The 12,941-nt window shown below is 37.8% G+C and overlaps 1 protein-coding gene across 11 annotated transcripts in view; it reads left to right on the forward strand.

Moving 5' to 3' along the window:
* Positions 1-12,941, forward strand: part of CFAP44 (cilia and flagella associated protein 44) — a 126,439-nt gene that overhangs the window by 26,434 nt on the left and 87,064 nt on the right. For all 11 annotated transcript variants that reach the window (XM_077884497.1, XM_077884492.1, XM_077884500.1 and 8 more), the window contains exons 7-13: positions 80-296; positions 2,033-2,147; positions 5,657-5,821; positions 7,745-7,900; positions 8,300-8,347; positions 9,093-9,192; positions 9,707-9,801. In XM_077884497.1, coding sequence (XP_077740623.1) covers positions 80-296; positions 2,033-2,147; positions 5,657-5,821; positions 7,745-7,900; positions 8,300-8,347; positions 9,093-9,192; positions 9,707-9,801 — 896 coding nt within the window. The remainder of the gene's footprint in view (positions 1-79; positions 297-2,032; positions 2,148-5,656; positions 5,822-7,744; positions 7,901-8,299; positions 8,348-9,092; positions 9,193-9,706; positions 9,802-12,941) is intronic.

Below are 12,941 nucleotides of genomic sequence, written 5' to 3' on the forward strand. Positions count from 1 at the left end.
TCTCTCCTTTTTTTAAAAAAAAAATTGAAAATGAAATAAATGTTGCCTTTGTCCATTAGACTCCCATTCATCCTTTCAGATGGGACTGAGCTGGCCTATGCTTATGTGGATTTTAACTATGATGGTACCTTGCTAGCCTCTGTTGGCAGCAACCCCGATCACACACTGATCATCTGGAATTGGAAAGAAGAACAGCCCATACTGAAGACAAAAGCTTTTTCCCAGGAAGTTTTTAAGGTTACGTTCAATCCTGAAGATGATGAGCAGCTTACTACAGCGGGATCAGGCCACATCAAGTAGGTTGTGTGACTGGTACAGGTGCTGGTTCATTATCATTAAGGATATTGTCTAAGGGGATTGGCCAGCTGGAGACATTTGTGCTTATGTTAACATTAGGATAATTTTTAAATGTGTTATCTTCAAAACTAACTGTAGTGCTGCTTTTCTAATTGGATATGGGGTTTTTATTACTGAAAACAGTATAGATAAAAAGAATAACTTTTAAATATCGCCTGCTGCCTTCATATAGGCTTTAGCACCTAAAAGGGTTTGTATAACTCTTACTAACATGGAATATTGAGTTTTCAGATCCACCGTTACATTTGTGGTATCAGTATTGTATGATGGATAAGTCATTTCGACATCTCTGAATCTAGTCTTCATCTGTAAAACAAGAATTATGGCAATCATTCCTAATGCAGGACCCTCAATACTAAATTGTAACAGAACCTACTCTTGATCTCAAGTCTCTAGCTCTAAATTCCATGTCCTTTTCACTCTAACATACACAGCTCTACCTTCCAGGATGGAATGATTTTGTCCTTTTCTGTCTTCATTCTACCCTGTCTTAGGCATTAATTTAACAACCTTCTACCACCACCTCTTAGCAGTTCAGAACTAGATTTCCAGTGTCCTTTTCAAGAAAGACATTTTTATCCTGAGTTTCCCTTCTTCGGATTTAAACCTGGTTCTCTTCTTATTCATTCACTAGAAATATAGATTAATTGAACAAATTTTAAAATGGAAATTTTGGGGAAATCTCAAGTAATCTTCTGCTAGCTATAGGCTAAAAATGTCCAATTCTTTACATTTTCCCATCATTTAATAACGTGCATATTTTCTTTGCATTGTATCTTTGGAGAGAGAGCTAGAAAGAGAGTAATTTCATGAGTGAAGTGCTATAGAAGAAACAGAGTATTTGGAAATGTATGATCAGAGGACCTACCATAGCCTTGAAGAAGGAGGTTTGCTATTTAAGCTTTTGGCTTCATACTATTGGCTTGTTGATGCCATTCATTATCTGTTTTATATGTACTTGGAGGGCCAGATTCTTTTTTTCTATATGTTTTTCATCATCTGTTCATTTGCTTAGACTATTAATAAGAAATGTTAGTAATAACAAACATTTATTCATTGCTTTAATGTGCAAGGCTCTGTTCTAGGAGTTTTTCAACAATTTTATGAGGTAGATGCTATTAATATTCCCATTTTATACATGAGAAAATGAGGGCACAGTGTTATTAAGAAAATCATTCTTAAGTTACATAGCAAGTAAGTTAGAATTAAAAAAACTTTTCCATCTAAAATGGTACTATAGAACAACTTTCTGCCCATATGGAAATGTTCTATGTTGTCCAATCTAGTAGATACTAGCTACACAGAGCTATTGAATACTTGAAAATGGCTGGTCTGACTGAAACACTGAGTTTTAAATTTGATTTAGTGAGTGTTAATTATGTTAATTCTAAATTAAAACAGTCAAACTTGTCTAGGGTCAGCTGCATAGGACAACATGACTCTAAGATTAAATCTCCACAAAGGCAGGATTTTATTTTGTCTGTTTTGCTCAATTCTGAGTTCATATTGCCTAGAACTTTGCCTGACAGATAGTTGATACTTGATACATATTAGTTAGGTGAATGAATAAATGAAATAACAAATGTGATTCTGAAATATGAAAATATTTGGGTGATAATAAAAATAAATAAAGCCTCTTAGAGGTACATCCAGTCTCTTTCTTATTTATTTTCAGGTTCTGGGAAATAGCTCTAACATTCACTGGTCTCAAGCTTCAGGGTTCATTGGGTCGATTTGGCAAAACAGCCACAACGGATATAGAGGGTTACATGGAGCTCCCAGATGGGAAAGTGAGTATAGCCACTATTGTACAATAGCAAAATTGTTTTCAAAAAAATATATGAAAACACATTAGACATTCTAAAAAGCACTGCCAGGGATAGCTGGGTGGCTCAGCGGTTAAGCGTCTGCCTTTGGCTCAGGTCGTGATCCCACATCCCAGGATTGAGTCCCACATCGGGCTCCCTGAGGGGAGCCTGCCTCTCCCTCTGCCTGTGTCTCTGCCTCTCTCTCTCTCTGTGTGTCTCTCATGAATAAATAAAATCTTAAAAAAAAAACTGAGGTGGACACTTGACAGGATGAGCACTGGGTGTCACACTATATGTTGGCAAATCGAACTTCAATAATCAAAATTTAAAAAAACACAAGAGGAAAGCTAAAAAGCACTGCCAATGTTAGTAATAATGGAGACTATAATTGTAAATATGGTGGACATTTAATTTTGCCTCTTCAGATGATCAATTTTAATTTAGTTCCAGGGAATTGTCATAATCCACATGTAAATGTCATTGTTTTGTGTTTACTAAATATCATACACATATATATAAAGTATGTAACCTTTTTAATATACTGACATAGTGACATATTGTCACTTTCTATTATGTCATGGAGTTGCAGTGTTTATAAGGTTTATCTTTCCCTCCTCTTTTGTCATGATGCTCCAAGAGGACTTACTGGCTCAAGGGTTGTATACAATCTTGTGGCTTTTGTTTTTATTGTCAGATTATTATTTAGGGAGATTGAGCTACTTTACAATGGTGCCTACAGATGCACTGCGACTTTAATCTCCTAGTTTATTCTTTTTTAAATTTTTTTAATTTGTTTTTTATTGGTGTTCAATTTACCAACATACAGAATAACCCCCAGTGCCCGTCACCCATTGACTCCCACCACCCGCCCTCCTCCCCTTTTACCACCCCTAGTTTGTTTCCCAGAGTTAGGAGTCTCTATGTTCTGTCTCCCTTTCTGATATTTCCCACACATTTCTTCTCCCTTCCCTTCTATTCCCTTTCACTATTATTTATATTCCCCAAATGAATGAGAACATATAATGTTTGTCCTTCTCCGACACTGTTAGTCTATTTTCTCTCTTCCTCTTACAAAATTTATGGGCATATTGCCCATGGATGGATGAGTTTTCCATTAATATTGGATCAATTTTCCACTAATGGATTCAATAATGGATCAGTTTTCCATTAATATTGTATTTGGCTTCTTTTCAGGAAAAGTTATATAGTATTACTTGTGAACATCTCAGTTATAAGTAAATGCCAGCATACAAATACTACTTTGAGGAACCAAATGGACTAGTCATTTACCTAGTAGATATTCTCACTTTGGAATCATGTTGTATACAAAGAATAAAAAACTTTGGATGCTGTTAAATATATACCCAAACCTATAAAATGATCATAGATCATTTTAGCTTCAAATTCTAAATACCATAAGAATTAAGCAGATATAAAGATTATGAAAAACATACCACATGGGGCGCCTGGGTGGCTCAGTCAATTTAGCATCTGACTCTTGGTTTCAGCTCTTGGCATGATCTCAGGGTCCCTGGATTGAGCCTCGGATCCAGCTCTGTGCTCCGTGTAGAGTGTGCTGGAGATTATCTCCTTTCCCTCTCCTCCCCCCCTGCTCTCTATATCTCAAATAAATAAATAAATAAAATCTTTAAAAAAAACACAACAAAACATGTCACAAGATCTATCTTTAACAGGTTTAGTAGGGTTTGTGTATATGTAGGGGAGAAAAGAAGCCATTTTAAAAAGAGAGACGCCAAAAAAAAGAAAATTAAATTGAATTAAAAATAAAAAGAGAGATGCCTTTTCCTTTTAAAAAGGAAATGTTTAGAGTTAGGAATAAATATCCTATATTTGGAGGGCTACTTAGGGAAGAACATTCATGTTGGGAAAGGGTGGGAAATTAGGTTGAGAAGTAGAGTTGGGCCCTATGTATAAGGCATTTTAACAGCTGGGCAGAGCTATTACACATCGGAAGAGTAGAGTTGCAAATGAAGTTGTGTATCAGTCGGGTCACAAAAATGCCAAACAAATTGGGGGAAGGGAAATCTGGAGTCAAGGAGATAAGCCAAGAAGGAAGATGTTACTTTCATTTCATTATTAAGGACAAAAGGAAAAAGAAAGCTAGACGCGAGTGACCTTTCAGAAGGACCGGCCTGCCTGCCAGATGTTGGTGGCTTTGGGTGGTTTTGTCACTGGATGGAAGAAAGCAAGTCTAAATAAAGACTATCAAAAGTGAGCTGAGGTCTAATAGTAGGTGAAATAGGTAGAATGGATAGGATGAGTAGACTGGGGAGACAGAAAGACTGAGCAAATTAGTCTAGATGAAGGACATGGGATGCGGAATCCTGGAGCCAGCAGAAAAGAATTAGATCAGAGCTGCCCAAAGAATATTAGCCTGCACAGAAGCTCTGTGGAAATAGGACTTCCTGGGTCAAATTCCTTTGTATCTAGGAATTCCTCTCAGTGATTTCCAATGGACACTTCTATGTTAAAGTCTCCTAGGGGTCCTAGAGATAAGAAACTTGTTTGCTTTTTGTTTATCCAAGCATAGGCCTTGTGAGGCATGTTAGGACAGGAACTTTCGAGCCAGGGTTCCTGGTTTCAAATCCTGACTGCTATGGGTACTTTGTGCAAGCTACTTAACTGTTCTGTTCAGCGTTCCCCTTTGTAAAATGGGAATAATAATACTTGGGGCTCCTATTGGCCCATATGATTCCTTTGTGTGAGTGAGGATAACTGTCTTTTCCGGGAAAGTAAAGTGCCCAACCTGTGTAACTGTACTTAGTACCCCCAATAAATGTACCCCTTCATATGGGTTCTTAGGATTAAATAATGTATGTAAAATGCTCAAGCAGCACTTGGCAGAGTCAATACTTAATTAGTATGGCTTATTATCTAATACCAGTTAAGCCACCTAAGAACTAGTGTTTGGTGGTACATACTCGGGGAAGCGCTGGATTAAATGGATTAATAGGAGCTGGTCCCGGGTGATTATTCTTGTTTGAAACTGGATAGTATTATGCTATAATCTTCTGAGTTCACTAATGGCCTCATAATATTTTAAACATCCTGTGACATTTGATATGATCACTCTTAAAAAGTAGACTGTCGCCTATCAAGTGTTTAAACACGTCTCTAATTTTTGACCTGGTAATTCTGTTACTGGATTGTGGCTTTAAGAGATGTACAAAGGAAGCTATTACAGTTATATTTGAAAAATTACCAGCAGTGTACAGCCTAATCACAATGATGTAAACTATGCTGGGATTTCATATCATGCCAGGAAATACATTCAAACGTGATTAGTGATTTTTTTTTTCTCAAGTAATGAATTTTTATTTCTAGGTTTCTTATTTTTCTATATTTATTTTTTTTAGTTTTATAATCAAGAGATATGCTCTTTAAAAACAATTCTCACCTGCTATTTGAGGCATAAATATCCACGTTTGTCTGATTTAATGAACATTCCTTCCTTTCCGCATACCTGCCAGGTGCTCTCTGGGTCAGAGTGGGGCAACATGCTGTTGTGGGAAGGCGGCCTTATCAAAGTTGAGCTCTGTCGAGGGGCAAGGAAGTCTTGTCATCAAGGTCCCATTAACCAAATAGTGCTGGATGAGGGCGAAGTTATCACCATTGGGGCAGATGGATGTATTAGGGTAAGTTTTCTTGACACTTGGTCAGTAGCACCCACATCAAAACCTTCCCTGTTGGTTTGATCAGATTTTTCTTTCTCACAAAGGTCACTTTATGAAAGAGACAAAGAGTCATTTGCTCCCAGGCCAATCCATTTTAAATAATGCTTTCCTTGTGGTAAATGTTTAAATTTGAGTCAAAATTAATTTACAACATCTTAGCCGTGCATTTTCTGAGGGGACCTTTTGTTGTTTTGATTCTGTTGTTGAAATAGTAGTTTCAGAACATGAAAACCTATTTTAACAGAATATAAGCTGCGGATGCAGATGATCTTTCAAAATACACAGTATGAATGGAGAGTTTTCTAGCCAAGGTGCCAAACATTTTTTATTTTTTGAGGTTATCAATTAGAAATATGCTCAAAAGTGAGCTGATAGGGTTTGCCCGTGGATGCTCTCCTTTCCTTGCTCCTGACACTGGTGAGCTCACTTGTCCTCACCTATGGACACTGTCCTGTCCATAGTGTGGGCTAAGCTGGAACCCTGCTTCAGCATCTAAGTGCTCCTGGTTGTCCCCCACATTCATATATACATACCCTGCTGTTGCTGGCAAACCTGGAGGCTGGTGATTTGCCTTGTGGCCCTCATGGTACATATTCCTACTAGCACTTTTCATAAGAAAGTGGTAATATTCTCTGGGCATTCTATAGGAAGTATTGTTCTGAGAGGTAAGACTATATTTTTAAAAATAGTCTGGTCATTCTGTTGATCCCTACTGAGCTTATGATGTCTAATACACTATTTAAGCCATCTCTCTCCCAGGCTGTCTTCTTGCCATTGGCTTTTTGAGACCAAGTATACATTTTTTTTTTACATTTACCATATTAAAATTATTTTGTTAGATACTACTTACTGTTCTGGGAAATGTTTATGTCCTTTTGTTTGTCCTAGTATATTCGCTATGCTTCTAAGATATATACCACCCCAAAATGTCAAAATACCAACTGGAAGGAAACCTCAAGAGAAAAGAAGTTAAATACTTCACAGAGGGTCCCTTCATGAAAGCACTAATTTCTAAACTGACTTCTTTTAAAAATTTCATGCTAATCTCTTTAGTCTTTTACAAAGTAAATCTCTACATCTAATCCTTTAGGAAAAACTTACCCCAACTCCCAGGAGTTAGTCCAGTCTATGATCTGGGCTTCTTCCCCATGAGGCTAGTCTATGGGATAACACCAACCCTCCCCAAAGGCTGAGTTACTGAGTCTGGGTTAACAGGGTGGGGTGTGCTAATTGATCCATCCAGGGTGGGCTTTAGCACTTCACAGAGGAAGTCCTTCTCAATCTCTTTGCCTTATGAAATTGTGCTTCTTCATGCTTCCCATAGCATTTTCTTCTCTTGTCCTGGAACAACAATCCTTACCTGAATGGTACAGTCTAAATCAAGAACGAGACACATTTTCTCATAAAGGACCTCATCTACATCCATTTTCTCTGCTTATAATGAAGAAGCAGAGAAATGTTGAATGATTCATGTTGAATCATTAAGAAGGCCCATTTCCCCTTTCCAGGGGCCCACTGGTAAAATCAAAACAGGGCTCATTATAGTGTCTCCCTGAACAACTGAACCATTTACTCCTTACAGACACTTTATATGCAGAAAGACCTGACAGATACCTTGACATAACATTTACTTTAGGCAAATTAGAATTCTTACTAGGCTGTATTTTCTCACTAATCTCTGTACATACAAAGGAAATTTGTTATCCCCATAGTTGGGAGCAATATCTCAGGGGACATATTTTGGCTGGTGTTCTCATTACACCAACTCACTAATTTGCATGAAACAAGAAGAAACAACTTTTGGGGGGAAAAAATCAGGGCCTTTTCTTATAGAAAATATAAATTCAGAAATTATTGATTTAAAGTATCTTCTTTATTTATAAGATCTGGGATTTTGAGACAGTAGACACTGCTGATTCTATTGATGAGACTGGATTGTTAGAGATCGAGCCCATTAATGAGCTTCAAGTAGGCAAGAATGTCAAACTCTTCTCTATGATAAAAATGAATGAAATTGGAAGTAACTTTTGGTTGGCTCAGGTAAGTTGTGTTCTTGTCTCTTGGCTCTTTTAAGTTACCTGGACATAAAATTAAAATAATATGATTTATTGTGACTGTAAGTCCATTTTACTATTAAGACTACTATTGATATGTCAACCAGGAATACCTGAATTTTGGTATTTAGTTGACCTGTATTTGATACACAGAAAACCAATTAGCATTCTTATTATATTAAATTGACTACATGTATTATGAATATGTTTCATTTATTGTGTATTCTAATATATATATAGAAGTTGCTTTTGTTAAATTTCAATCATACTTTAAAACATGTAAGCTCTTGGTATTATTGTTTTCCTTTAAATCACGGGAATAAAATTCCTTTCATTTGATATAAGTTAAAAATAATAAACTAATATTAGGTATTTAATTTTTTAGGATGCCAGCGGAGCCATATGGAAGCTAGACCTTAGTTTTTCAAATATTGTAAGTTGTCCATTTTTCTTATTTTTCCCTAATTTTTATAACAAAGGTCTATTATTCTCCTTATTTAAAAGATACTTTTTCTTTCTTCATATTTGATCATTGTTCCCATGAAAAACTTGTCCAACATGTCCTAGTCCTGAGAATGTATTATCTCCCTCTCTGCTTTTGCAAAAAAAAGGAACTATCTCAGCAAAATTTAACCAGAAAAGTGGCAATAGCAATGCCTAATGTTATCTAGTGCTTTACAGTTGCCATAAACTTAGTGGTATTTTCATTTCTATCATCTCCTGTCCTCACAGCTACCCTGATAAACAGGTAGACAGTTGCCATCACCTCATTTTACTGGTGAAGAAATGGAAAGCCTTCAAGCCAGTACTGTTTCTCCTAATTCTAAAGTCCACCACTCTTTCTAGCCCATTTTGCTTTTTTTTTTTTTAATTATTATTTTAGAGATGGGGGAAGAGCAGGGGGAGAGGGAGAGGGAGAACCTCAAGCAGGTGCCATGCCCAGTTTGGGGGCTTGGTCCTACCACGCTGAGATCATGACCTCAGCGGAGACCAAGAGTCAGATGCTTAACTGACTTCAGCCACCCAAGTGCCCTAGCCTATTATGCTTTTAAAAATTTCTATTCAGATAAAATCACACATGTGTTATTAGGCTCTAGTTATATTTTTAAAAACTTGACCTTAATTTGATTTTAACTAATCTTTGAGATCTACTAGGATATCTGTATTTTTATTATCAGACGCAAGATCCAGATTGCCTCTTCTCCTTCCATTCTGGAGCCATCGAAGCCTTGGCAGTCTCTCCCCTCACTTACCTTATGGCCACTACTGCCTTGGATTGTGAGTAGGAACTCTAAATGAAAATCTGTGATTTTTTTGTTTTCCACACAAAATTTTATATGTGTTTGATGAAAAGCATTTGAGAACTTTTCCAAAAGGTAAGTCTCTTGATGCAAGTGAGGTGGGTTTTTGTGGAGGGCAGAGGAACTGAAGTACAGCGCCTTGGTTGTTGTGAAAGTTTGAAGGACGTAGTCATTTACTCATGAAGATGCCATTCATTTTGGCCTTATCCACATTTGTGTTTTCCCTATTTTTTTCACCTTGTTTCTTCCTTCTTGATGCATGGCGAATCTTTTGTGGGCTGTGCAAGGTGAAATTAATCTGAGTCAGTCATCAATTGTTTGCCTTATTGTCCATGCTTACAAATTACCTGCTTGAGGATATATATGTAAATTTTTGACTAAAGAAAGCCTAATAGATTATTAGTTGATTTATTTATGAAATTTCTTGTTATAATGTTTAACATGTTAAATGAGCAAAAGTTATTTAAGAAAAAAAAACTATCTTTCTGTAGGCTCTGTTCGAATCTATGATTTTGCCAGCAAAACTCCTTTGGCTCAGATGAAATTCAAACAAGGAGGTACTGCCCTTGCTTGGGTGCCCCGACTGGTGAGTTAATGATAATGAACTTCTACTGTAATCTATTGGTAAATACGGTATAGCAGTGCTATTTCTTGGAAATATGTCTTATGACTCGACTTTAGAGAAGGATAAACAGTTTATTCACTCAGAATGTGATAGAAATCGTATCATGACCTTGCTTTGTTGTTTTGGTCCTGTTTTAATGAAACTCTATTTTTATGCCATCTGCAGGTTACTAATTCTTCCATGTTATAAAATAATTACTCAACAGAACTTTGTGTATCTCTCCTTTATCTCACTGTGATTTCATTTCTTCTATTTATATTTACAGCATGCCTGATGCTGGATCTTTTCTAGCTTCTGGGAATAGAGAATGAACAGAAAGGCAAAAATACCTGCCCTCATACATCTTACACTTTAGTGGGAGAGAGGAGGCATAAATGCACAATAAAGAAAAATAAATAACATATGTGATATGTTAGATAATGATAAGACCCATGGAAAACAATCTAGGCAGAGATAGGGAGTTGTTCTAGTTATCCATTGCTATGTAATGAGCTATTATAAAATGTAGTGGCATAAAACAGCAGTCATTTTATTTTGCTCATATACTCTCTGGATTGGGAAATCAGACAGATGACAACAGGAATGGATTGTCTCTGGTTCATCGTGTCTGAGGCCTGGAATCACATAAAGGCTTCTTTATCATCAGTCTGGCACCTGGGTTGAAGGCTGGGTTGAGCTGGGCTGTCAGTAGGAGTACCTCTCTACATAATAACCTCTTCATGTGGCTCGAGCTTTGTCACAGCATGATGGCTTCACAGCAGTCACACACTTCTTATATGGCAGCTCAGGGCTCCAAGATCTTGGCCTGTTCCGATAAACAGGCCAATGCTGGTGGCCTTGTAGGACCAGCCTTGGAAGTCCCATGATGTCAGCTGTACCGTACTCACTTGAGTGAAGCAGTCACAAGTTCCACTCAGATTCAAGGAGAGGAGGGACTTAATTGCCATCTCTGGGAGGCATGCCAAAGAATTTGCAGCTATGTTTTAAAAATATCATGGGAGTATTTGGAGAATGTTTTATCCTTGCTGTTTTGGGTTGAAATCAAAGAGAAAATGTTCCAGGGCCAAAATAAAGGCGGAAATGGCTGGAATAGAGGAGAATTTCATGATGGAATCAAGACCAGAAGGAGAACTCTGGCTAGGGAATAGAGGTAGGACAATGATAAGGTTAGAACAAGGAGAAACCATAGAGTGTTTGTCTTACTGAACCTGACTGACTCTTCATCCCCTTTCATTTACACTCTTACCTGAAGTATTTAAAATACAGCCATGTAATTAAATCATTTATTCAGATGGTTGTGCAATATCCATAGAATTGTTTCCTTTTTCAGCCTCCTATGCAAGTAATGATCATTGAATAGCACGCTAGAATTGAAATGCCCCTTCTTTATACCCTCTTGCTTCTCTAGAAAACTCCGTATCTTTATGACTTAGCTCAAGTCAAACATCCTCTCCTGTGCATAGCACTCTGTGGGACTCTACCTTCAGGTAGAGCTAGGTACTCCTTTCTCTGTGATTTTTTTTTAATTTAATTTTTTATTTTTATTTATTTATTTTTAAAGATTTTATCTATTTATTCATGCAAGACACAGAGAGAGGCAGAGACACAGGCAGAGGGAGAAGCAGGCTCCATGCAGGGAGCCTGACGTGGGACTCAATCCCAGGACTCCAGGATCACACCCTGGGCCGAAGGCAGGCACCAAACTGCTGAGCCACCCAGGGATCCCTGTGATTTTTTTTTTAAAGGATTATGTATATACCAATTTTATGACCCTTATCACAATGTACTATGATGAATTGCTTTATGTCTCTTTCCAACCAGACTGCTCTTCATGGGTGACAACTACTCTTTATTCTTTGAATTTCTAGTGCTTCTATGGTAGGTTTAGACACACAGCAAGTACTGAGTGAACAACATTCAACTGGAGTTGAATGGAGTATGGTTTTCCTATTACCAAGACTCTCCTAATGACCTGGGCTCAGCAATGATCACTCTGTTCTAAAGAATATCAAGGCTCTCGCCTTTTTCATAAATGCCTCCCAAGACAGCAGATTTATTATATTCAGACATTGCTAGATTTCTTTCTCCAGCCCAGACTTCTCTGAGCTGCAGACTATATGTCCTCCCCATTTTGAGATCTCCAGGGGATCTCAAACCCAATATGTCCAACACTAGATTCATGATACCCTGCAGGCCTCCACTCAGTCCCCTCCAAAATGATAATAGCAACAACAAACCACACATGCACTTGGCTCCCTTCCACTGTTTCCTATCTCAGTAAATGTTTCAGTCATCTTTGACACCTCCCTCTACCCCCCTCCCCCATATTCAGGTGTCACCAAATAGGGTCATTATAGCTCTCTCTAAACTATGCCCATATCTCTCCTCTCCGTGATGCTACCTCAGACCAAGTGACCACAATCTCTTTAAAGGTCTCCCTGCATCCTATCTAAGCCATCTCAGTTCTGTTTTGCAGCTAAGATGACTTTTCTGAAATAGCAAATCTGATCATGTCAGCTCCTACACACACACCAAAACCCCCAACTAAAAACCTTTCAATGGCTTCCCATTGCTCTTGGGATGAAGACCATCCTTAATGTGATATGTAAGCCACTTTGTGACCTAGGGCTTGCTTATCTCCCTCTTTAGCCTCTCTTCTGCCACACGACCTTTGCACAAGCTATGTCTTCTCCCGGAAATACTTCTCCCATCATCCTGAACTTAATTTCTGGATATCCTTCTGGTCTCAGCTCCACCATCTCTTCCCTAAGAAAGCCGTCTGTCTAGGTCCACTTTCTTTGTTTAATGCCCTCATAGATTGTTTCTTTCCTTTAGCATTTATTTCTGTTCATATTTTACACTCATCTGCGTGATGTCCTCCCACTAGACCTAAATTCTATGAAACCAGGAACAAACCGTTTATGCTCACCCTTGAGTTGCTGGTGATAGGTGCCTGGCACTTGGTAGACAGACATTCCACCAACATTTGCTCCTCAAGTGTTTGAATTGCCATTATTTACTCAGAAAGTAGTATAAGGAATTACCAATGAGCAGTCAATGTTAAATCATTTGGCTAGATAAAATACAGAGTTATCTGTTAT

Source organism: Canis aureus, chromosome 35 (genome assembly GCF_053574225.1).
Source record: "Canis aureus isolate CA01 chromosome 35, VMU_Caureus_v.1.0, whole genome shotgun sequence".
Classification (NCBI taxonomy): domain Eukaryota; kingdom Metazoa; phylum Chordata; class Mammalia; order Carnivora; family Canidae; genus Canis; species Canis aureus.